Source organism: Kwoniella dejecticola, chromosome 6, assembly GCF_000512565.2.
Source record: "Kwoniella dejecticola CBS 10117 chromosome 6, complete sequence".
Classification (NCBI taxonomy): Eukaryota; Fungi; Basidiomycota; class Tremellomycetes; order Tremellales; family Cryptococcaceae; genus Kwoniella; species Kwoniella dejecticola.
This window is the reverse complement of record NC_089306.1, coordinates 2026948-2051969: the sequence shown is the minus strand read 5'-3', so window position 1 is coordinate 2051969 and position 25022 is coordinate 2026948. Positions and strand designations below refer to the sequence as shown.

The window sequence follows — 25022 nt, the reverse complement described above, 5'->3', positions numbered from 1 at the left end:
GAATACGAGATGTGCTGGATACGATGCGATATTTTGAACCTCGAATGCGATATTGTCAGGTCAAAATGCGATATATTGAGCAGGCAATTGGCAATATGTCAGTCAAATGATCAACATTTTTCTGGTCGGATGCAACGCGAACGGCGGATTCCGGGCCGAAAAGTGAATCGGAGATGTACCCGTTTCCTGGGTTGTGGTGCTCCCCTAAGATGCTTAGGGAAAAATGCGGACGATCACAGCTGCATACATAGCCATATGTGGGGTTCTATCGCATAAGAAAGGAAGGAGGGTTTCAATAATTCCCAAGAGCAGGCTGTTTCCCGATCCACTTCCCTTCCTGGATCTCCTCATAGACCCATCTGACCAGGCTCTCCCTGGAAAGTTGCTGAGTGCCCTTGAAATCGGGTCCGTAAATCCCTGCATACACTCGTTCTTCGCCTGTCCCTGTGGTCAAGTGGGGCACTCGGAAGATGGTGTATGCGAAATTCTCATCTGCACATATAGTACCGATAGCATCCATCTCTGCGGAACCTTGAGGAACGACTACAGGGGGAAATATCTTGGTTGTAATGTATTGCGGCCATGTGTACTACAAGATCAAAACAGCTTCATCAGCACTGCTTTAACCTCCTTTGAATCATGGCACAAGCCAGCGATGTTTTTTTCGAAGTAGTACCTATATGCGAGGCGAATAGGGACTCACCTCTTCACCAGGTAGAGAATGAGCAGGAGTCGACAACGCGAGCAACCTTTCGACGCCGTGCTTCTTCATGATCTGTTTGATCAATGGGAAAGAATCGGCGATAGGTGTAGGCTTAGACCGAGTGATGAGGTAGTATAACGACATGTATGCACCCTATCGCGAAACAGTCAGATGGTCTTTCGATGTGCGCGAGAAGTCAAAATCGACTTACCAGGAAGCTCACGACCGAGGTGACGCCCTCCATCGCGTTATTGAGCTTATCTTCATCGGATAATCCTCCTTCCACGATCCTAACTTTGTCTGCATATCGCTTGATGAGGTCCTGAGGGAGCTTCGAGCTACTCCTCACCAGTAGGGATAACTTGGGTCCATCAGGCAAAGGCAAGACATACTTGAGAAAAGCTACACCGGATGCACCTGATCGAAGACGACAGAGCCACATCAGGTCGATTCACATGATACGATAGGTCGCAAGCGAGACTCACCGGTGGCGCCCAGGACTAGTATGCTTTCAGTAGACATGCCGATCAAGGTGTGAAGAAAGCAACAATGATCATGATGAAGGTCAAGATGGTCATTCATGCACGGAATGCAATATTTGATACATCATTTCTCTAGTGAGCACAGATGACCTTCGGTCTCATTGTCAAAGATCGGATGCAGTAATAACGCGTCATCCACAAAGTTGAGTGATTGGGGCTTCCAGATCTTTACCGCGCTTGCGGCAGCGTATAAGAGATTGACTTCGCCGGTATCTTGGCTATACCGCAAGACTGTGCAAGGATGATATAATTATGGTACATCGATACACATGCATTATATATAGATTTATAGCCACGAGCTGCATTACTGCAGCTTGCCGGCATCTGGTCTAGGATCTAAAGTGTCCTTCACGTGATTCTCCTTATCCTGTCCGTGACCACCTTCATGTCTACCACGGTGCGGCCTGGCGTGATCTCGCTCATCCCTTGAGCGAGTCTGCTCCATGACCGATTCTCCCTCCATATCCTCCATTCTGCTTTCGAGATCGCCTGAACCCTCCGTCAACCCTTCCGCTTCTATCCTCTTGCGCTCTTCAGCCATAAGCACTTTACTATACGGACTTCTTTCCCTGATCCAAGGCCCTTTGAAGAAAGCAATGAATGGTATAGGAGCGAGGACAAGAGCGATACATCCGATCATGAGCAGACCCCATCGAGGTGTCAAGGTATCGAAAATCTATGAGACGCTTTAGCATTGCTTGGACTCGCTCAAAGAAAAAGGTTACTTACCTGATTTGTGAACATGGCGAAACTGCTTCCAACCAAGATACGGAGGAAAGACATTCCAGCAACGGCAGATGAGGCGTGTGAGCCATAACATTCAGATAGACTACGAACAGCGGTCAGCCTTTGGATCTTCAGTCGGAAAAAGTGTACTTACTAGATGAAGCAAGTCTGATAAATGGTAAAAGCCGCAGCCAAGATTATGCCTACTCCGATGCACGGCCCAATCCAGTGCACACTGGGTATCGAAGTGAGACCGAAAATGATACATCCGACGGCAAAGACTATTCCTGCTACACAGGGGGCGAATAGTCTTGCTTCCACTCCGATACGTGCGACATGTCGTTTGTATAGGCGGTCCTGGAAGAAATTGAGGAAGTATCCCACCACAGTTCCGATACTAATGTTCAATATCAGTAAAATGATGAACATCTGGAATCTATAGTACTTACACGATGGCCCAGTATGTTGATCCCGACGCTGTGGTCCCGAAACCATAGATTGTGTTGAAGACGTATGGCAGACCTGCGATCTGGATGAAGAACACGCCCCACACCAATGCGGCCCAGATCGCAAAGAATGTCACCACGGGTTCCATTGTGACGAACACTATACTCCAGGTGTCAGCGCAAGCCATTCAGATGAGAAGACGAGTGCAGATTTTGAGAGCACATCGACAGACAAGTAAACATAATGAGCTGAAGCTGGTACTCACGCAACGGCCGACTAAGACTTCGCCTCATAGCAACCCAGAATTTCTCTTTGTCAACCTCACTTCTAGCAGTATACCTTCCTCCATCCTGTAGACCTCTTGTCACACGCAGTTTCTTAGCTTTCCGTCGAAGCAGCACCGAAGCCCGCGTTTCCCGTAACACGAAATATGCAATCGGCCAGTAGACCCCACAAGCGACTGCGTGTTGTCAGCTGAGGTTCCATTCAGAAGACTGAAGGTCAACTCACTCATCTGGATCCAAGCAATCCACCGCCATTCAAGCTTAGAATTCGCTTCAACCCAACACATAGTAGCCGCTCCCAGACCAGGTCCAAGCACCACACTCAAGGTGAACAAAGACATCGGTGCACCCCGTCTGCATTCTGATCAGCTTGATATCGCGATTTTCGGGTCGCGACTCACTTATGTGGGGGATACAGGTCAGCCACAGTTCCAGCTACTACCGTCGCTCCTATACATCCTGTTATTCCAAGTAAGAACCTTCCCACCAACACCGTGGCGATGTTCCTGCCTCTATTGTGCCGAACAGAGCTTAGCTTGAGTAGCCAGGCACACATTAGGTTTGACTTACAAGCCATGGGTGAGATGCACCAGAGTGTACGAAGCAATCGACCCGATATACATCCAATACCGCCCAAACTCTTCTGTCAATGGTGCCAAAGCCAACGGTCCGATTGCAAAGCCCTGATCAGTCTTAATCAGTACGTTTCGCAGGATGTTTTGAGCTCGGACGACTCACCCATCCATACAGCGATATGCCTGTTGCAGCTTGTAGCGCTGTAGCGCCTAAATCCCTTCTCATCGAAGGTATACCGATAGAGTACGATGATGTCTCAAATGCGGTGATATTGGCGAAGAACAGTGCTACAGCCATGATACCGAGCTTGCGTCGTTTCGAAAAGAAGAACGGATTCTCTTTCGATGCTGTTGGGAAATCCACCCAGATCACTCGTGTTTGCTCTACCTCTAAACCTTGTGCTTCAGCTTCCGATGATCTTGCAGGTGATACCACGCCCCGAGATGTGAGACCAAGTGTCGGGCCCCAGGTACATCCTGGAGGTAAAGGAGTGACCGATTGAGATCGCTTATTTGACTTGGGCGAGGTGTCTGACGGGATGAGAGTCGCAGATGTGGAGGTCGAGTTGAAGCCATTCGTCCGCTCGTTGGGATCGATGTCAACCATGATGCTCGTGTCGCAGTGGTCACTGTTCAGGAAGCCAGGCTGAAGATGTACTATATGAACATGGTATATGGCAGCTGCGAATGATGTACACTTGTAGCGACTCGATATATTCTGATGCTATTTCTGTACACTCGCCATATGGCTGCTTATTCACTCACTACTCGAATTGTTATTGGAAATGTGCATAAAATTCTCGTCGGATCGGACCGATGGTACAAAATCAATCTCGACATGCCACCGCTACGGCCGTTCAGAACCGTAAAGAATACTTGTATTGCTCATTACAAAACCACACTCACTGCATTACGATTAATCCTCAAAGCGCGGACATACGGCCGCTGCAGTAAAGTGAATCTCGGCACGTTTGCCTCAGCAATCAGCGCCTATAACACTACAACGCGCTTTCCTTTTGTCCAAGAATACTCCCACTCTTTCTCTCCGTCCACGATGAGTTGAAAATGCACTGTCGCTGTATTTCCTGTTGTGTTAAACTCGAAGATGCCAAATCGACTATGGCCCGTCCATTGATGATGTATCGGTATATCTGTTGGCGGATGCGCAACGTACTACCGTGTCCAAGGCAAATGGAAGAAGGAGAGCGGTGAAGTTGAGAACTCGATGACAGCTGAATCAGATGGGTATCCGGAATCGATCGGCGGAGGTAGAAGCGTGGTCGCTATATAAGGGCAAGTGGTAAGAGACATGTAAATTCTATTGATCATATTCTCACCATGTTCATGTCGATCGCCGGAGATGATCACAGCTCCTCCCACCGACCACGGCTCCTGCAAAACGACCTCCCTCTCGTCCAGGTAGCCCTAAAATTCAGTGCTCAGTCGCGTTTGCTGCTCATCAATGTCACTCACAGCCCAAGAGTCCAACTCATCCTTTCCCTCTGACCAATTTCTCGTGACAGGTACACCAGACGCGAATACCAGGAGTCTGCCTTCTCTTCTTCCCTGCTGTTCCACCCAGTCCCTCATGGCCCGCAACTGCTGCGCACCCAGCATTGACCTTCCCCCAAACCCAGCCGTTGAGTTTTTTTCCTGGTCGATGAGCTGGAGCGGATCGGTGCGAGCGATTATCGAGTATGAAGAAAGACACTTTGCCTATCTCGTACGAGAAGTACGTAGGCTGAGATCCGGTTAGAGCAGGTGGGTTTACGGACCTTTGATACGAGATATACGGTTCCATCGCGTTTTCGAACATCTCGGTAGACTGGGGCGTGGAAGAGGGCGAGAAGTCGTTGATGATTTCATGATCATCGAACATATGGATCCAAGGTATGCTTTGAAGCAGTGGAGTCCAGGACGGACTGGAATACACCTGACGATAAAGCTCGCGGTAGTAGGAGATTGTATAGTCGGACACCGGAGCTGGTAGGTCAGATTCTGCAATGCACGGTGAGCAATCGGTTTCTCTTCTCATCATTTATGTCAATCACCCACAAATGAAATCCCCCAGAAACAACGGCGCTTCTGGTCTTTGAGCCATCTGTTCGACCGTGTTGTGTAGATGGGTGAGTCCTTTGACCGCCAAAGGATGTTGGAAAGGATTATATGGCCATCCTGGCTTGAGGCAGCTGCTGCTGAGGATCGTGAATCTATCCAACTCTGCCTCTTCCCGACGCGTTGTGAATGTCCCAGAGATATCCCGCCCAAGCTGGTATTGGTAAAGTGTGTCTGGACCCAGGTCGTCGAGCGGGACATTGGTTGTATAATCTGTAGCAGAAGTCGTAGCTGGTATTTCCATGGTCCTTCTGACACTTTGCGACTGGCTCAAATTCAAGCCATACGTCAAGACCAGACTTGTTGGCTCGATGCTTCGGATGAGCAGATTGGCGGAATGATCTGTGATCCATCCTACTCGACTAAACTGTAACGAATGTTCTGGGTACAACGCATGACTTCGATACACAAAGTCCAAACAGCATACCGCCGCGAGCATCGTGATCAAGGCCCCCAGCCAAGCGAAAACTGAGCTGTTGGGATCATATGTTCCTCCAACGAGAGCGAGCAGTGCTTGGAGTCCTCCATTCCGGGTCGAGCGTTTGCTCGGGACAAATCTTCGTGTGATCAGGAAAGACGTTAGGTAGATCACTGACGATGTGTATATGACTGGAAGATACTTGGGTCCAGATGGGTACTGATTATGGCGGAGTCAGCTGGGCTTATTCACGAATATGGGATCAAGCAAGTCATACCAGCCGCAGAAAGATGTAAGCATTCCACTTTGCAATGAGGCTTGAGGCGCAACAGATCAGACGCAAAGATGTCCGCAACATCTTGCAGGTGCATTCGCGCGAGCTGAGCGTGAGTTGTTGTGGTCGCGATTGAGAAGTGGCCTGCACGTGTCGTGTGACTGTTATTTCCTGCGCGGATGTATGTGTCTGTATTGTGATTGTCCAACATCATTATCCTTCCTATCAGACTGCCATTCAACCGCGACAGCCGTCAGCACCGCCCCGGAGGTTTGTCTGCGCTGTGTACCAGCTTCCAAGCCTTGTGATCTGCTGCCAATTCTCGGAGACTTGGAGATGGTAGCCCTGCAACGTCGTGCTATACCCAATGAGAAGTTTGAGCCATGAACGTGTCCGAAATCCATGGCATTCTGGACTCCACCCGAAGCGCGGGTCGGAAAATCTGCGGTTCGGACTGAGAGTTTCTCCTCGATCGCTCGTCACGTACGACGAATGTGGGAGACAGAACGATGTTCCAACTTATCATTTCCTTCATAGGCACTAAAACAAGCTTGTCAATTGTACCTTGTCGCTTGAGAGAAAGATGTGCATCCCTCTGTCTCACGCTTAAGAACGTGACATCCGACAGCGCGTTCCCGATGTTTCGTCTTACCGCCGGATCCTTGCTACTCTCTCGATTACTCCTTTCTGTATCTTCATCCCGCTAGCTGCAGAATCAGCTCTGCCTGAAGCACTCAGTCTGATGATGCATCGATGCTTCCAGAATGTCTGATTGGCTTATCTGGGCTGCGATTGCAGCACGTTCCATAGCGTACGGAACAGTCAATCCTAGTCACGGGTAATTTCAGAGTGGGCTTCTTATCCTGTAAAATATACATAAAGTACGCTTCGTTCTTGCAAAACTTCAGATTACAGCACGAAACCGTAAAAATCGTAACGATGGCTTCATCCGATATCAGCACCACTGAAGAAGATCGCCAGCAAGATCAATCATCGCGCCTCTGGCTGAGCTGGAGACAGGCGGACATAAACGGACATGGCAGCAGACTCTCTCTGTCTTGATTTCGGGAGTTGCCCTCTTCTCCGATGGGTATAACATTCAAATCACTGGTAAGGTGGCGCAGCATGTGGAAAGCAGCATCTTGCTGACTTCTTTGACAGGCTACACTAACACTGTGATGGCGAAGCTGTACCCTCAGGCTCTGACAGCCACGATGAAAGCTAGATTGAGCAACTCGATCCTGATCGGAGATATCTTCGGTGTGAGTTATCTGGTAGTCTTGCATATCTGGCTTCATACTGACATCTCCAATCAGATGCTGCTCTTCGGTGTCTGCGCTGATCGGTATGTACCTTATAGAATGAGCTTCTTTGGGAATGGACAGCTGATGATAGGTGTCATGACTCAGGCTCCGTCGACATTGGGGGATTGTCGGATGCACATTCTTCCTTGTTCTCGGTGTCACCTTAGCCACAGCGGCGCACGGCAAATCTCCAACAGGTATGCTTTGGATGATTGTCGTTGCTCGAGATATAGCTGGATTAGGAGCTGGAGGTGAATATGCTGTTTGCACCACATCTGCGGTAGAGGCTGCGAACGAAACAGCCGGGTACGTCAGATTCTCCACCTTGGTCCTTCCTAGGCTGACAAGCATCATGTGCAGTCTTCGAAAGAAGCGAGGTTTGTTTGTGGGCAGCGCTACCAATACCGCTATCATTGCTGGCTTCGTTGGATCTGCTATTGTCTTCTTGATTGTCCTCGCTGCTTATGGCGGTGAACCGACGGAGGGAGTTTGGCGGATCTGCTTCGGGATCGGGATCGTGGTGGGTCTGATGTATCCCAAGTGATTGGCAGGGTTAGTGACTCTGAAAGCCTCGTAGTTACCCTTGACAATCTTTATCTTCAGAATGAGAATGGTCGATTCGACTCTATATCAAAAGCACGGTATAGCCAGAAAAGCTTTTCCTTACAAATTAGCATTGAAGCGATACTGGAGACCACTTTTCGGGTGCGTACGTATGCTCAATAGAATTGTCCTGACTATTTTTCGCTGATTTCTGCGTCGGTTTAGCTGCTCCTTCGCTTGGTTCCTCTATGACACTATGATCTACCCCTTTAACTTGCTCGCACCCACTCTTGCTGCGGGATTCAACTCGAAAGCTACCTTGCTGCAATCAAACGGATGGGGTGCTCTCATCAACTTCTTTGCTCTTCCAGGCTGTATTTTCGGCAGTCTATTGATTGACAGACTTGGTTCGAGACAAACGTACGCGTTCGGCATGGTCATGGTCGCTATCTTTGGGTTTGCCATAGGAGGTGAGGCCGAAAGCAGCTTTGGACAGGTCCATGCAGTGCTAACGCTTAATTCGAAACAGGAGCTATGGAACCTCTTCGGACAGGAGGTACAGGGGCTTTCGCTGCTTTCGTGGTTCTCTTTGGACTGTTCCAATCGTTCCTTTCGGTCGGTCCTGGTAACAATAATTCCTTGGTATTTTCCGAGTCTTTTCCTACCCCTGTCAGGTGAGTGTATGCCTCGGCTAGCTTGGATTGCCCCTTTCGCTGACATTCGCTGATTTGGCAGAGGTCAATTTGTGGGCTTGGCGGCCGCTTTCGGCAAAGCGGGTGCTGCCGTTGGCACTCAAGTCTACCCATTGATCATCGCAAGGTTCCCGACCGCCATCAAAGGTCACCAAGCCATGTTCTGTATCGGGTCCGCCACCTGCTTGCTCTGCGCGGCTATCGTGATGAGCATGATCCCCGACAGAAGGGCTCAACTGGAAGACGAAGATATGGAGTCCAGACGATACTTGGAAGCTAATGGATGGTGAGTCTGTATGCGCCAACCATCATCGACGCTTGGCTAACTTTCTTAGCTCCTAGGGATACATCGGACATGGGGTCTCGTGACGAGATCACGGCTACTACTCCGCCCAATGAGAAGGAAATGATCAAGCTGTAAGATGATCCGCTTGGGTATGCGGCCGCTCCGGAATACATAAATGAGGTATGCATACATCATATCTGTTGATGCATAATTTGCTGCCTGTCTCCGCTCCAAGCATTTCTGCATGTCCAAAGGTGATATCATCCGTTGAAGCACGCTTGGCATTCAGGACAACGTGACTTGGCGCAAGCTCCGATAACGGGTGAGCGCCGGCGGCACCCAACATATAGCAATTGCCGCCACGAAAATCCTTCGCGTTCCCTGACTTAAAGCTGTCTTCCTACTGCAAGCCAAGAATGTGGTCTTCTTTCGATGATGGTCGAGTCAGTAGTTGCTGCCAACCCCACTTGATGATCTCGAGCCTTGGCACGCTCTTAGTCTGAACACCGACGATGTCCACAAGGGCGTTGGACAAGACATCAACAACCGCGACGAGGTAAAAGCACAAGATGCCAAGGTTGCCCGATGTTGATGTGACGTGTGCCATGACAAAGTGTCGGTAAAACAATGCCGCCTCCCATGGGGTTTTGCGGGAGAAAGGGGGCTCTAGGACAGCCTATATAAGCGGCCAAACAGGTGCCCAAATGATCCGTCTCTCCTCCAATCGGTACCTCCTCACCATGTCGTCTCTGCCCCATGGCAATAACAGGCTGGGCCTGTCAGAGAAACCATCGTCCGTTCAGTCTGACTCCGCAACCGTCATCAACGATGCAAAGAAAGCCACCACTCCGCCAACCGCTCAATACGGCGAGAACCCCAACTTCGGTCCTCAGCATATCGAACTTAGCACTGCGATGCTCAACAATCCCCTAGATGGCATGTCGCCTGAGGAAGTGCTGAAAGACGTTGACCTCTTTGTGGAAGGCAAAGGGTTGACTGAGCATCGAGACATTTTCAGACGCGGTGCTCTGCTCGCTCGGGTCGCCCAGAAAGAAGGGGCTTTCGAAGAAATCGCTGAAATCCCCGAAAATGAGAAACAGGTGCTCAGAGAAGAAATCACCCACAGATGGAAACAACCTTTCATGCTCTACTTCTTAGCGGTACTCTGTGCCGGTTCGGCCATCGTTCAAGGCATGGATCAGACAGCGGTTAACGGTGCGCAACAGTTCTACTTTGACGAATTCGAAATCGGTCCGGAAAGAGTCTATATCCGAGGACTCCTCAATGGCGCTCCATACCTCTGCTCTTGCTTGATCGGATGCTGGACCAATGCTCCTTTGAACAGATTCTTCGGTAGAAGAGGTACAATCTTCATCTCCTGTTTCATCTCCTTCGTGTCCTCATTTTGGATGGCGGCCGCCGACTCATGGTGGAACTTGCTCATTGCTCGATTCGCTCTCGGTCTGGCAGTCGGTGCAAAAAGTAGTACTACCCCAGTCTACTCGGCCGAGTCATCGCCCAAGGCCATCAGAGGTGCTCTGGGCTGTCAGTGGCAAATGTGGACGGCTTTCGGCATCGTGAGTGATTATGCTGGCCTGCAATAAAGCTACGGGCTAACAGACTTTGTTCAGATGCTCGGCTTTGTCGCTTCTGTGGCTTTCCAGAACGTCACGGCACCAGTGGGCGAATCAATCAGTCCACCAAGATACCCACAATGGCGATGGATGTTAGCTTCCACCGCAATCCCACCTATGATCGTTATGTGTCAAGTCTACTTCTGCCCAGAATCGCCTCGATGGTATATGGAAAAGGGCAAATTCGACAAAGCTTTCCGATCTTTCACGAGATTGCGAAACCACCCTGTCTTGGCGAGTCGAGATATGTACTACGCCTATAAGATGCTTGAAGTGGAACAAGTCCAACGAGAAGGCAAAAACTTGGTTTCAGAATTCTTCACCATCCGACGAAACAGACGAGCAGCGCAATCTTCTTTCTTTGTGATGTTCATGCAACAATTCTGCGGTGTCAAGTGAGTCCCGACTGACTGCCCCCCCACTGCAGATAGAATATTCGCTGACCTCGTCGTAGTGTCATCGCTTACTACTCCACGCAAATCTTCCTCGATGCGGGGTTCACCCGAAGCCAAGCACTTCTCGTGTCCATGGGTACAGGTATCGTAAATTGGTTATTCGCTATCCCAGCAATCTACACGATCGATACTTTCGGTCGAAGAAACCTTCTTTTGCTCACATTCCCCTTACTCGGCTTATGTTTATTCTTCACCGGATTCTCCTTCTGGATGCCTCAAGGCGATGTTGCTGGCGGTGAGATGAATACCGGAAGAGTAGCTATGATAGCTACGGGGATCTATCTTTTCATGGCCGCCTATTCCCCCGGTGAAGGTCCGGTTCCTTTCACCTATAGTGCTGAAGCCTTCCCTCTGTACATCAGAGACGTCGGGATGTCTTTCGCTACCGCCACTTGTTGGGGATTCAATTTCATCCTCTCATTCACTTGGCCCGCCCTGGTAGCAGCTTTCACCCCTCAAGGCGCATTCAGCTGGTACGCGGCGTGGAACTTCTTTGCTTTCTTCTACACCTACTTCTTCCTACCCGAGACTAAGGTGAGTTGGAATTTTGTACTCTGAGGTGCTAAGGCTGATCGCCCACTCAGAACCTCACTTTGGAGGAGCTGGACACCGTTTTCAGTATTGGCAATCGTCAACACGGTTTGTACTACAAGAACAAACTCCCTTGGTATTTTCAAAAATACGTTCTCAGGAAAGAAGTCGAAGATTATCCGCCTCTTTACCAGCTCGGCGGCGCGGGCAGTATGTCCGAGAAATTAGAAAGGACTCGATCCAGGCAATCGAGACCAGAGTAAATATTGGATTGAGAAAGCCAAGGCGAAACGCATAGGTAGCAGAGTGACCACAGAACATATTATATGCATAACGTCCGAACCATTATATCATTCTTGCTGCAGGCACAGCGTCCCATTCGACCGTGTGCCTCACTATTCACATCCTTTTTATAACCTTTATAATCATCTTGTTTAAAGAACAGGGGCTCAGAAACCTTTGCTTCGGCCCGTCATGTGACGTCAAGCCGCGTTGGTGTCCAAGGTTAGACCACATAAATGAAGTATGGATTTCTGTTTTGGCGCACACAGTCTGATTAGCCAGTACTATACCACGAGGCAATGAATGTAAACTCACTCAAAGTCGGTCATATCGTCAAACGCATTCTCATAAGCTTCGCAGCATCTAACCCGGCAGCCGTCATCTGCTGGGCTAATTCCGCTTTGTAAGCTTCAAGCTCCCCGTATGGCATGATTGACATGTCTTTGAGGTCTGCAGGTAGTCCAAGGCCAACTCTTCGCTGGACTTGCTTTCTGTTCAGATGGGACAAGTAGAAACGCATGAACACAATCAAGCAGAAGAGGACCGTCCAGCATCCGATGTTGACGTAAAGACCAGTGTGGTAGTATGGGTTCTCCCTCTGAAGGTATACTTGAGGACCGACGATCTGCGCCAGGTTTATAAGTATGCAATCCGTATGATAGACGGAATGACTCACGTTACCGGTACATTGAGCAACGAACATCGTGGCAAAGACTACTACCCGTTTAGTGGAACCAGCTTGATTGAGGTTTGCCCAAGAGTACAGAAGAGGCTGAATACCTGCTAAGGATTGGGCAACGTAGTAGCACGCCAGGAGGATGTATGGATCAGATCGTTGTACCTTGACCAGACCCACGGCTCCAGCGATAGGAGGTATTACGCAAGCACTAAGAAGCGAGAAGTTGGCCCCGTTCAATGACCACTCTCCTCACGTGAAGAAGCCGGAAGACACTCACGCGACGATAGCCCATCTAGCTCTGAATTGATTCGTCAAGAAGATGGTGATGAGTAGGGTGAGGATCGCTATAGCTCCGGTCGGCGCCTGCATGAGAATAGCTTTGAAGGAAGTGAATCCGAGACCTTTGACTACGAGACCTCCGAAGGCACCGAAACCGCCTGAAGGAGTGGAAGTGCAGAAATACATGGCCGCCCAAATGTATGTCTTGGGATCCTTGTATGTCTCCCATACTTGGTTCCATTTCCACTTGGAAGACTACCCGGCTTGTGAGCACGAAGCCTGCCGCTGAAGGAGGGGTGAACAGCTCACCTTGGTCCCTGTTTGGTTCTCCTTTAGCCGGTCAATAGCCATCACTCGGTCGTTGCCTTTTCTCAGGAATCTAGCAGTGCCAGGGGAGTTTGGAAGCATGAAGAAGATCACAGGAACGAATGCCACTGAGACGCTTCCGATGAAGAAGAAAATGCCTTGGTATTCTTTGACAGTACTTGAGTTCTCGGTGGCTTTTCCGATACCAAATGACATGATCGGACCTGTGCCATAGGTCAGCATCACAGCGGGAGATAGGACGATGACCAAGCCCACTCACCCAAGATAGCAGCAAAAGAGTTTGCGATTTGATAGGCGATTGTCCTGAAACTCTGCTCTCGCCTGGTATACCACATCTGGGTCAAGAAGATGAATGAAGGCAAGATTGTGGCTTCGAAGATACCGAGGAGAAGTCGACAGATCACCAGACCGGTGAAGTTCTTGGCTGCCCCTGTACAGACAGTCACGATTGACCACGCAAGCATGTTGAAGGTGACCCAGTATTTGATGGGGAAGGCGATGAGGGCGTAGGAAGAAGCCGGCTGAAGGCATAGCTGAGCAATGTAGACTACTGAGCTCAGCCAACTATCCGAAATGAACCAAGTCAGTTCTTTTCCTGTATCTGTCTACGAGCCAAGACTATTCGGACTTACCTGTATTGACTACCAACGAGGTTGGTTTCCGCTTGGATATCGAAGATGGCCGCATAACTCAACGAAGATTTGTCGAGCTAGACTCATTGGGATCAGCCTGCGTCCCATTCGACTTTCAAAGAGCAAGTACCCACTTGCTGAAGGAAATAAGTAAGGCACATAGGTACACAGACGAACAGGTCTATCTTCCTGATGACAGCCTTCCTCTCTTCCGCTGTATATTCCACATGACCAGCTTGGGCAAGATACGCAGCAGCCTCGTCCAGCTGGTTATTTGCTGTGTGCCGCTTCTTCTCCTCGAGCACAGGGGAGCTGTTGGTACCATCTACTTGCTCTTCGATATCCTTCTTTTCTTCAAACATTGTTGATCGACTACTGATCGCACTGGTGCTCCACCGAAAAATCTGTGGGGACCAATCGCTCATGGATCAACGAACTACGCTTGGCTTATATCTCTTTTCGACCACTTAGTTTCCTGTCCGATCGGAGATACCTGTAAGCGCTGAGCTGACGGTAAAGTTGGCATGTTGTCTTCCGAGACCGACCAGTCGCAGCGGTCCGGCAACGCCACCCTATCGATCACTGATTGCCAAGACTACTCGCATGGTGCGCAGCATGAGCGAGAAGGAGGTGCCCGGAGAATCCATGGGGCTTTTTACGCCTGTGAGAATCGTACCTTGAAAATGAGACTAGAGACGCTTATTATCAATGTTCATGGAGGAGAGAAGGTGAAGAGGGAAGAGGGATGTTCGGCGCAAAGTTGTCGCGTGAAACGCGGAGTTGCTGTTTGACCCTTACTCGCGATAAATAATTAGACTGTCAACACGCGTTAATCTGCTTTCAGTCGCAAATCCATCTCCACATCCTCTCCTCTTGATCCCAGATATACAATAGCGCTATCTTGCTCGTTCTCCCGGTGGTCACCTGACTTTATGCATGACTATCAACGGGCCGTCATCCGGTGGCGTCGAAGGGATGCGGTCGGAGGCAATTCTTGAGCCGAATCGGACGTCAATTTGAGTAACGTGCAGTTGGGCAAGATTCACAGAGCTTTCTCGATACTCTGGCTGCGAAATCTCTGGAAATTTCCTCATGATGGGGATCTCATGAGTCTTAGTCCGATATCGGGTCTCGACAACTTTCTCTTGGTACTACTGGTCCGACGTGGGAAACAGCGCTGAAGCTGTAAATGGAGTATAAGTGAAATATGTGACAGGATTTCGGATATCTTGGAATTCAGTCATTTTCGTTATTCGTCACAACGCCTAAAGTGAAGGATCATGTCAAAACGGAGTCATTCTGCCGCTTATCCGCAACTCACAGAGGATGTGGAGCACAACCTGCTGCCAAGTATCGTGAGTGTTCTAGTGGTTCACCGTAACCCGTAACCGGTATAGAGTGGACTGACACGACTTGAGCAGTCACTCAAACGCCTAGACTTGTTCCTTGAAGGTCCATACAATGAATACAACCTGGCCTCAGTCTTAGATCGAGTCAGATTAGACGATGAGACCAAGGTCAAGATGACCATCTGGTCTGCGCCTACAATAGAGAAAGTCGGGCTCGAGGAAGCGGTCCACAATTTGAAGGGACAGGATGTTAGGGTGTTGAGAAAAGGAGATCTCATCGGCAAGAGCTGGAGTCAACATTGGGTAAAAGTAGAAATAGACATACCCGCTAGCTTCAGAGAATCAGATGAGCCGGTCGTATGTGAGTGAACCTCTTTGTCCAACTCCAGAAACTGCCTGACAGCTTGAGGGAATTCGCGCTAATCATGTGGTATCGTCTTATAGTCGAATTTGACCCTTCTTGCGAAGCTTTGATATGCGATCTCGATGGACATCCACTACACGGTCTCACTGGCGGACCAAACTCAAATATAACGGCGTATCCAGGTTACGTGGAAGATCGCCGGATTGAGCACATCATTCCGCGAGAAGCAGTCCTAGCGGGGAAGTACGAAAGCTACATCGAAGTAGCTTGTAATGGGATCTTTGGGATTGGTATCAATGGTTACAGGCATCATGAGCCGGATGTGAGCATGATTGGCTCCCTTGCAATCCTAACAGAGAGGTGTTGGCTGACGTGTGAGAGATTACAGATGGACATGAAGTATCATCTAGCTTTGGCAGATCTAGTTCAGATCCGGTCGGAAGCGCATGCTCTGAAAGTCGATTTCCAAATCCTCAAGCAATTTGCTAGATCGTCTGAAGGGGAGAAGTCCCCGCTGAGTAGGATGGCGCTCAAAGCTGCCAACGAGATCATGAATGTGTTCAGGCGAGATAGTGAGCAGCTCATAGATGAAAGTGTCAAGAAGGGAAGGGAGATCGCCAGGCGGGTCATTGGAGAAGCAGGAGAAGAAACTGAAATGAGTGAGGACCAAACCAAGATCTGGGCTATAGGACATTGGTATGTCGATCTTTCGCGACTCGTTCTTCAAGTGACCAATTCAAGAAAGTCACGATCTGATGTGATGTGTGTAATCAGTCATATCGACACGGGGTGGCTTTGGCGATATTCGCATACTCAGCAGAAGATCGCTCGAAGCTGGTCTACCCAGATCGATCTGATGGAACGTTATCCAGAACACCAATTTACCGCTTCCTCCGCCCAACAATACGTATGGCTGCAACAATTTTACCCTTCTCTCTACGAGAGGGTGAAAGGCGCAATTGATTCGGGTAAATTCCATCCGATTGGGGGGAGTTGGCTAGAACACGATTGCGTATTACCCTCTGGCGAATCGTTGATCAGGCAGTACCTCTATGGTCAAAGATGGTTTAAGGACAAATTGGGAGTGAGGTCGAATATTGCTTGGTTGCCCGATACTTTTGGATACGCTTCGCAATTGCCCCAAATCCTCAGATTAGCCGGCATCAAGTATTTCTTCACTCAAAAGGTATGTTCAGTCTCCACTCTCTGAACACAGGACTGTTCGCTGATGGCTGATCATAATGTTCTGAATTGTCGATTGTCGATTGTCGATTGTCGATTGTCGATTCTAGCTGTCCTGGAATAACATCAATATCTTCCCTCACTCTACCTTCAACTGGTCAGGCTTGGACGGAAGTCGAGTCTTGGCTCACATGACGCCAACCGATACGTATAACGCGCAAGCGAATTTTTCCGAATTGCAAAAAGGAATAAATCAGAATAAAAATCTAGAGGCCACCGACCAGTGTTTGTTGCTCTTCGGGAACGGTGATGGAGGTGGTGGACCGACTCCGTTGATGTTGGAGAAACTAAGAAGGTTGAATTCGGCATGTCAGAAGAATCCAGAGATTCCGAAAGTCAAGATTGCCAGTGCGGAGAGCTTCTTCGACCGTCTCTGCGAGAAGACGGATGGTGGGAAGACGTTGAGTGATTGGAAGGGTGAACTTTATTTCGAGCTGCACCGCGGGGTAAGTGGAATTTCACGCCTCGATGAAGATAATAAACGATACCGGTGACAAAGGTCGATGCTGGGCTGATGACAATTGCATCTGCATCAGATCTTTACGAGTCAAGCGAAGATCAAGAATGGGAATCAAACGATGGAAAAGCTTCTTCGAGATCTGGAGTATTTCGCTACGTTAGCTTCTTTCAGTTCGGACACCTACGAATATCCAAAGTAAGCTCAAGATGTTCATTACAATCATTTTGGATGACCGGATGTCAAGCGAGCATACTGACTGAATGACCTTTGATTGTGTTTCATCAGGAACCAACTTGATGAGATATGGCACGACATCCTGCTGAATCAATTCCACGATGTCTTGCCCGGCACATCTATCAAGATGGTGAACGATGACGCTCTCGAGATCTACGAGCGACGTAATATGCAAGCTCAACGTCTTCTTGACGAAGCTTTCAACGCTTTGTACCCCAACAACTCGGAAGCAGACTCGGAACGAAGCGACCAGCTTGCGATACTTGATGGTACCAGGGTTGCCCGAGACCAGGTCATCGAGATACCTCCCTCACTCGGGCAAGGAGGCGGTCCAGCAGCGGAATTAGCATTCTGCAGAATCGATTCCAACGGTATCGGTTCGCTAATTTCCCCTGCTCAAGACCGCTCAATCCCTTCAGCCACGCAAGACGGATCTACATACACCTTATCGAACCCGCTCATTCGCCTGGTGGTCTCCAACGGGCGGATTACATCCCTATACGATATTGCGCTAGGAAGGGAATTGATCTCGCCTGGAGCTGGGGGTATCGCGTCAGCTGGACTTATGCTCTACGAAGATTATCCATTATCGTACGATGCGTGGGATGCCGAGATCTATCACCTGAAGATGGGTCGCGAAGTCCTCTTTGACGAGGTCGAGGTGTTGCGTACTGGGGAGCTAAGAAGTACGATCAGGACGATCAGTCGATTCGGGAAGAGCAGAGTTATCCTCGATGTGAGTGTGTACACATCCGCAGCATGAGGATGTAATATGCTGAGAGTCGAGTATCGATGAATAGATTTCGTTAGATGCTATTACGGAGCAAGGACAAGATAGACCGAGTATTAAGATTGAAGCGAAAGTCGATTGGTATGAAACGCACAAATTCCTGAAATTCGCGTTGCCGCTCGACATACATTCATCAACGGCGACTTACGGTACCCAATTTGGAATTATCGAAAGGCCGACTCATCGTAATACCTCGATCGACCAGGCCAAGTTCGAAGTGCCCGCTCATATGTTTGCGGATCTCAGCGAAGCGGGCTATGGGGTGGCTCTGGTTTCTGATCACAAGTATGGATATGCCGTCGAAGGGAATACGATGAGGTATGTCCATGTCTCAAGAGTGCTCTTAACGACCGAGAAAGACAGCTGAGGGCTGAACATATCCACCAGACTGTCTTTACTCCGATCAGCGACTGCGCCCGATGCAGATCAAGATAAGGGATACCACGAGTTCACTTTCCACATATTACCGCACAAGGGACGTCTAGTGGAGAGCGGGGTATTCAACCGGGCTTTGACCTTGACTAACCCGCTCAGATATCATAGGACCAGCTCAGCTCAAAAGACGAAGATGCCAATCACATTTGAGCTGCAGCAAGCGCCTGAAGGTGGAATCGTCTTGGAGACAGTCAAACGAGGTGAAGATGATTTCGTTTCACCGGAAAAGGGTAAATCGATGATCCTGAGGTTGTATGAAAGCCTGGGAGGACGGTCGAAAGCGGTTCTACGGATTTCCGGCCTTGCGAAACCATCTGCCATGGCTTGGCTGAACGTGCTCGAAGAACCAGAGATGTTCGCTGATCAACCCGTTGAATGGGCAATGGAGGACGGTTCGGCTGTGATCAAGCTGACCTTCAGGTGCTTCGAGATTAGAACCTTAGGTATCTATTTCCAGTAAAGTACACATGAGATCTCGATGAGATGAACATAGACATAGACATGACATAGACATATAAGGCTAGTATATACAACTTATGTGACCCTTTGGTTTAAGAGAATTCGAATCCTAACTATTATAACTGTCATTTCATTTGGACTGATCGTTATCATACTTATCGAACACTTGGTCTTGATCGAGAAAAGGGCGATATTGGTAAAACTCCTTAGACCCGTCTAGAGGAAGGTCCAGCAATCGGTTGATCTTGTCGAGCTTGAGCTTGATCTCTCAATTCTTTCTCCGCTCGATTTCTCTCCTCCTGAGCTGTCCTTTCGTTTGGAGATAAAAGGTAAGAAGCCAGCTTGCTGTGTCTTCGGACCGCCGGATCGTCGAGAATGGAATTGTTGGCGGAGAGGCTGCAGCAAAAAGATTAGCGCAATGTGCAACCAAGGAGGTATTGACAGGTCGAGTCAGGCGAGAGCAGACAGGGTCACGCATGTCCAGTACAACGGTACGAGACATAAGAATAGGGCAAGGATGAGTGACCAACAGAGGGAGCAGAGGAAGATGAGAGCAGCGAGAATTAGGAGGATTTGGTCCGGTAATGGATCGCAGATTAAGCAGACAGGAGTAGGAAGGCTTGCTTACTAATGAGTATTGAGCAGATGACCGGTAGTCCTGAGTCTTTTGAAAATACGTCCAGCAAACCTACCACTGAGATGAGGTACCGTATCCGAATTTACAGGCAAGTCTGCGGGAGGGGGAGGGGCGAATGTGAGGAGGCCTAGAGAGAAGTAGGTTGATTCAGTCAGCATGCAGAAAAAAGGTCAAACTTCGGTGTAAGGTGTTAAATGAGGCGGGTTCACCGTCCAGGGCGAGGCAAGGCGGGAAAAACGATAAGAGTTGCTGCATTGGAAGACACGGTGATCTGGGACCATATTCATTGAAAGCATGCGAGTCACAAGGTAGGGAGGTGGCGGAAATGCGTCCAAGGAAGTTAAAGACGATGAGGGGGTGAAGGAGTATGCAGATTCATAGGCGAATCTGAAGGGAGGACAGTATTGACTCTTTTTGGGGGATCTTGATGGCCGAGGGGGATGCGGAAGGGTGTAGACGAGCAAAGCGTGTGAAACTCTCTCACCTATGGCCGAAACGTAATCCCACTCATTGACGAAATGTTCAACATGACCAAAGGCAGGACCATGACCAGACTCCGGGATAGAGAAGTGATTAGCTGCGGATGCGAAGGTGTATATCTCTACTTTCTCCAGTTGAGCATGGGAGAAGTCGGCAAGAAGTTGGTCCGCCCAAGCTGACATGATGATTCCACCTTGAGAATGGGCGAGTAGAACGATCTTCTCTTTGGTTCCGTCAGCGATGTGTTGTGAGATTATCTGTAATAGAGGAATAGCGTCAGTAGAATTATCCAGATCCCACACTTCCGGCCCTCCCATTTACTCTTTCGCCCCACTCCTACCTCTTTCTCTCTGTTCTTGCCCTCTCTCTGATTTATCTCTTCGCTCCTTCACTCCAGTTTCTGACACGCTCCACAGTTCCGCTCACTCCGCTTCGATCTTGACCTCGTACTCTCGTCTCAAAAACAATCCACCTTGACTCACATTATACCCTTCCCTAGTATCCGTCGTTTGCCAAAGTAAATCCCTCTGCAACATGCATTCGATAAGATCGAACCATATCCCAAAGGTCCTGTTATGTACGCCCATCACTCTTCGACCGAATAGACGGTAAAAAGTATCCAGGATGAGCTTGAGACCAGATTTCGACGTGCCAATACCGTTGACGCTGAGTGAAGTGACGTCAACCGAGGTGGGGATTGAGTGAGAAGTAGGAGGGGGCTCGAGGCGGGAGGGGAAGATCATCCCGGCGAAGAGAAGAGGAGTACAGTGATGATGGGAAAGGACATGAGCGAGTTATGGCGAAAAGGGTGCAAAAGCTGACGTCAGCTCAAAAACACGAGTACGCATTAAGGGTGAAAAGGGGGCTACTGACAATAGCCAAACTTCCTTATCATCCTTGTCGCTTCCAGGTACGTTCTGATAGGTGATCCGTTCTCGACCGGCCCAGAGGTTGAAAGCTCCACACCAAATAACGATTGAGAGGACGCACATCCAGGGGAATGGGAATCCGACGAAGAAGGAGAAAAAGCAGAATGTCGTGAGAATGAGCGAGCCGAATATGAGTATACCTTGAAGGATGATACCCTTGTTAGTGACGTCTCTACCTGGTCTAGGAGCAGGAGATAAAATCCAGAGTATTGTGTCTGCATTCTTGACCAAGATCCAGAAATCCTTCCAGAGCATAGTGAGTGGAGAGTCATCCTTGAAGATTACCGGAGTCGAGTTTTGCGGATCGAATATTGATACATCGTATACTTGGACTTTGCTTTGGACTTCGCCAGGAGTGGGTGCTGGAGCGGGTACGTTGATATTGGGATTGGGAGTGCCGGAGGGAGAGGGGGAATGTGATGCGGATTGGGGCATTATAGGGGTATGAATGAGTGGGGATGACTCGTGTGGTTGATAAGACGACATGGCGTCGTAGAGAATTTGGTTGCTCTCAACTCGACCTGTAACAAACAGCACTATACTTGATTATAATCAGTCGGGAGTGAGTAAGAATGAAGAGGAGAATGGGGCGGGAATGAGAATGAGAGAGTTTATATATGGTGAAGCGTTGATCGCGTCATCACATGTCTCAGTGTCAATCGGTTGACTGTATGATTATTCGGTTCACAAGTAGATCTAAAATCAAAGTCGGACAAAGTGTTTCGCGCGGCCCAAAGGTAGTGAAGCAATATATCATAATCACAAATGAATAAAATCACGCATGCACAGAAGCGAGCAGCGATAAGATTATGGTCTATTCACCAGGTACGCGTGAGCATGATACGCCTGACCGGTCCCCAGATAGACTCGGTGGTGACGAACGCTCACCGAAACGCATGAGAAACGCAAAGCGAAGGCAAAGCAACGCAGGTGTCTTGTGTGTATACTTTATATATGTTACTGGAAAGCCCCGAACATCACAGCACAACGCAAATGGTGTAACGGTAACATAGCCGCCTTCCAAGGTGTTAAAAGCTTCTAGCAGCTGCCCAGGGTTCGACTCCCTGTTTGCGTACAAATCAATTCTTTTTGCGTTTTTTTCTGTTAACCCTCGCTTTAAAAGTTTCCTATGGATATTTCACTCTTCAGATCTTTTTGTAACATACTTGAACATACTCGAACCATGATCAGGTCAAAGCTCGTCGGTTCTGGTGTGGTATGTGCGACTACTCAGACCTTGGCTAAACAAAGTCTCCTGGACGCTTCACCCTTCTGCACCGATATATCGGTTTCACGGCGATGTGTTACTATGCCTCGCCCTCATCATGTAGATTGTCGTTACCACGACACTCGTGTGTGCTCCGTCCAGCCGTGTATCATCAATGTGCTTGATATTGGTTGACGTGCCGCATGTAATTTACTATGAGGTATCACCACTTATTCCTTGTTTCCAATTCAAGCTTTTAGTCCTGTCCGTGCTCCTTATCCGTCCAAACACATTCCTGCTCATCCCACTTAACATCCCTCATCATCTCCTTCGTCACATAACCCATCCCTCTAGGCGCACCATTTATCCCATATCTACTCTTCATCTCCTCCAGCGTAATCACCTTTTTCAACTTATAACAGCTTTCCACCTTGTACGCATAACCATACCCCACCCAATCTTTGTGACTATGATTCTCGTTATATTCCTTATTACCGATTCCATCTTCAGGTAATACCCCATCTCGGAGATCGAATATGGGCGGGCTGAATCTCGCAGATGTAGGTGATGGATGATTTCGGAGAGGTCTCGTAGAACCATATTCTCTTCACTGATGATGGGTAGAGTCTCTTTCGGAATTTGTGTGTCTTGCTTCGTTGGACAATTTGTTGCATGTAAGCTTCTGTAGGGCTGTCATTTCAATCACAAACATAAGCACCGGTCAATCAGACGAACCTACATGGGAAGGATGACGACGTGCAGCGTGTCTGATGTTCAGGATGACAAGGTGAGAGATGAGAGTGAAGACTTGGGCAACTCACGTATGAGCCATGGAAAGAATGATATCTGTCTTGGGATTGTCCATTGCAGATAAATCAACTTGTCGGTGCGAGCACCCATACAGTATCATAGTCGATATAAAATTGTGAAAGAGAGTGTCAGAGTTAAATGCAGAAGGACCACCGTCAGTGCACCTTGTGGACGTCAACAACGCTTTGAGTACCCTTCCTTTGACTCCATCCTCACAGGTCAATGCGCTGTGTTCAGCTGAGCTTCCTGAAGTTCTCACCAATGCTGGGACGGACTCTTTCAAAGATTATACTGTATGACAATGCTGATTAATATGCATTTAGTGAGAGTGATTCTCTTTTCTATGATCTCGACTTCTGAATGCTTCTATCATTTCGTCCACCCATATCGACGTCGCATATGAGACCACAGCGTTTTGCATCTACGGGGTGATCTCCTCAACCGTGCTCCCCCTCTCATCGACGTCCAGCACACTCCAATCCACCTCAACGCCTTCCGCCTTGAAAATCTGCTGTATGTCCTGCGCTATCGAGTCGAAGTTGTGCGTTGCCAGAGCCAAGATAGTTGGACCTGCTCCCGACAGGCAGATACCCAGTAATCCCGGATGAGAGGTCGGTGTCAACTCAGTAAGGATTTTAGGTAACCCCGGGATCTAACATGTCACGAAACAAAGTCAGCGATATCCCATCTGCCATATACCATCTGCCGTTCGCGGGGGAGAACAGAAAGCAAGGATGACAGAGGTGTATGAGGTGAGACTTACAAGTGTCATTCGATATGGTTGATGTACTTTGTCTGCCATTGCGTCGTAGATAAGATTTGCATCCGGAGGGGATCGAGCGAGGGCAGTAGTCAGGACGGCGAGTCGTTGAAGGTTGAATATCTGTGCGATGGTACATGACAATCAGCGAGTGACTTTCCGACGACGGAGTTCGTGAGCATTGCATGATGATGATCGATGAAGTCTCCTCAAACCGATCAGTTCATCCAATATCTCTCCAGATATAGGTTGAACAGTTCAAGGGAGAATGTTGTTGAACGGTACGGGACGTGATATGATGTAATTGAAGCCGAAGATAATCTCTCATGTCACTCACCAAATCCTTCTTCGAGTACGTATCCGGTAACACCCCCCTCGCCTTGGCCGTTGCCAACTCAAACCTCGGACTGACCGCTATGGCCTTGATCTCCTTTGCCCATCCGAACCTCACATAATGCCCGATACCCTTCGGTGGTAACGGCGGATTCTTCCCCCAGTCCGGTCCCGCATCGGGCGGGTACTCCGGTAAAACCTCTGCCAGCGGTATAGCCGCTGCTGACATATCTTCAGGTGACAATTCCCTCAAGTAACTGCCTATGAATCCGCCCATCAAGGCTGCGGATACATTATCCGGATGACGTTCGACCATCAATGCGAAATCCAATAATCTCCCTTTATCCAGATTTAACCCTCCAAGCAAATCACCCAGTAATACACCCGCAATTACGGCTGCTCCGGAAGAACCGAGCCCCCTCCCGAAGGGGATTTCGTTATGCGCTTCGATGATTACGCCAGAGGGGAAGTTGGTTATCCCGTGAGAACGGAGGACGTATAATGCGACTCGGGTAAGAAGATTTTTGTAGGGCGACAAAGGGACGTTGTCGCTATCGAGCCCGGAGTAGATGATTTGAGGTAAAATGTTCTCGTCGGAAGATGCTGCCGATCCAGGTTGAGGGATGGTGACTTTCAAAGAGAGTGATTTGGATAAGGCGATACCGCACACGTCGAAGCCTGGACCAATGTTGGCCGAGGAGCAGGGAACATTGATTTTGTAGACCCTTGAGGAGGACATCATGGGCGGGCGATGCGTGGTAAACTTAGGAGAAAGGGGATGCCAGGATGAGGACGATGATACTCT

At 49.0% G+C, this 25022-nt stretch overlaps 9 protein-coding genes and 1 non-coding gene across 10 annotated transcripts; 4 read left to right on the top strand and 6 right to left on the bottom strand.

Moving 5' to 3' along the window:
• Positions 1-292: 292 nt before the first annotated feature.
• On the bottom strand, positions 293-1225 carry I303_105627 (uncharacterized protein; the record flags this gene model as incomplete). Its single annotated transcript, XM_018408224.1, has 4 exons — positions 293-589; positions 704-856; positions 915-1120; positions 1189-1225. The coding sequence occupies 4 exons, from the start codon at positions 1223-1225 to the stop codon at positions 293-295; spliced, it is 693 nt and encodes a 230-aa protein (XP_018261915.1).
• A 324-nt stretch (positions 1226-1549) lies between these two features.
• Positions 1550-3884, bottom strand: I303_105626 (uncharacterized protein; the record flags this gene model as incomplete). Its single annotated transcript, XM_018408225.1, has 9 exons — positions 1550-1921; positions 1975-2074; positions 2126-2368; positions 2421-2577; positions 2684-2878; positions 2929-3056; positions 3104-3214; positions 3273-3385; positions 3441-3884. The coding sequence occupies 9 exons, from the start codon at positions 3882-3884 to the stop codon at positions 1550-1552; spliced, it is 1863 nt and encodes a 620-aa protein (XP_018261916.1).
• A 566-nt stretch (positions 3885-4450) lies between these two features.
• I303_105625 (uncharacterized protein) lies at positions 4451-5636 on the bottom strand (the record flags this gene model as incomplete). The annotated part of the gene is made up of 6 exons (XM_065969205.1): positions 4451-4560; positions 4615-4702; positions 4751-4942; positions 5201-5275; positions 5333-5378; positions 5497-5636. 6 exons carry the CDS (start codon positions 5634-5636, stop codon positions 4451-4453), a joined length of 651 nt encoding a protein of 216 aa, XP_065825277.1.
• A 1212-nt stretch (positions 5637-6848) lies between these two features.
• On the top strand, positions 6849-9044 carry I303_105624 (uncharacterized protein; the record flags this gene model as incomplete). The annotated part of the gene is made up of 11 exons (XM_018408227.1): positions 6849-6922; positions 7070-7194; positions 7246-7346; positions 7401-7429; positions 7494-7694; positions 7749-7908; positions 7966-8093; positions 8157-8401; positions 8461-8605; positions 8667-8909; positions 8966-9044. 11 exons carry the CDS (start codon positions 6849-6851, stop codon positions 9042-9044), a joined length of 1530 nt encoding a protein of 509 aa, XP_018261918.1.
• Positions 9045-9649: 605 nt separating this feature from the next.
• Positions 9650-11792, top strand: I303_105623 (uncharacterized protein; the record flags this gene model as incomplete). The annotated part of the gene is made up of 4 exons (XM_018408228.1): positions 9650-10486; positions 10541-10938; positions 10998-11532; positions 11583-11792. The coding sequence occupies 4 exons, from the start codon at positions 9650-9652 to the stop codon at positions 11790-11792; spliced, it is 1980 nt and encodes a 659-aa protein (XP_018261919.1).
• Positions 11793-12034: 242 nt separating this feature from the next.
• Positions 12035-14090, bottom strand: I303_105622 (uncharacterized protein; the record flags this gene model as incomplete). The annotated part of the gene is made up of 9 exons (XM_065969204.1): positions 12035-12062; positions 12127-12201; positions 12249-12436; positions 12488-12698; positions 12768-13024; positions 13079-13299; positions 13356-13660; positions 13729-13805; positions 13863-14090. The coding sequence occupies 9 exons, from the start codon at positions 14088-14090 to the stop codon at positions 12035-12037; spliced, it is 1590 nt and encodes a 529-aa protein (XP_065825276.1).
• Positions 14091-15008: 918 nt separating this feature from the next.
• On the top strand, positions 15009-19062 carry I303_105621 (uncharacterized protein; the record flags this gene model as incomplete). The annotated part of the gene is made up of 10 exons (XM_018408230.1): positions 15009-15083; positions 15150-15438; positions 15522-15763; positions 15830-16137; positions 16216-16627; positions 16734-17129; positions 17220-17338; positions 17429-18113; positions 18178-18485; positions 18555-19062. The coding sequence occupies 10 exons, from the start codon at positions 15009-15011 to the stop codon at positions 19060-19062; spliced, it is 3342 nt and encodes a 1113-aa protein (XP_018261921.1).
• Positions 19063-19267: 205 nt separating this feature from the next.
• Positions 19268-21593, bottom strand: I303_105620 (uncharacterized protein; the record flags this gene model as incomplete). The annotated part of the gene is made up of 5 exons (XM_018408231.1): positions 19268-19457; positions 19690-19825; positions 20183-20435; positions 20661-20844; positions 21052-21593. 5 exons carry the CDS (start codon positions 21591-21593, stop codon positions 19268-19270), a joined length of 1305 nt encoding a protein of 434 aa, XP_018261922.1.
• A 501-nt stretch (positions 21594-22094) lies between these two features.
• I303_105619 lies at positions 22095-22185 on the top strand. The gene has a single exon. It is a non-coding gene; the product is annotated as a tRNA-Gly (tRNA).
• A 1360-nt stretch (positions 22186-23545) lies between these two features.
• Positions 23546-24956, bottom strand: I303_105618 (homoserine kinase; the record flags this gene model as incomplete). Its single annotated transcript, XM_018408233.1, has 3 exons — positions 23546-23776; positions 23888-24007; positions 24222-24956. 3 exons carry the CDS (start codon positions 24954-24956, stop codon positions 23546-23548), a joined length of 1086 nt encoding a protein of 361 aa, XP_018261924.1.
• Between the last annotated feature and the right edge of the window lie 66 nt (positions 24957-25022).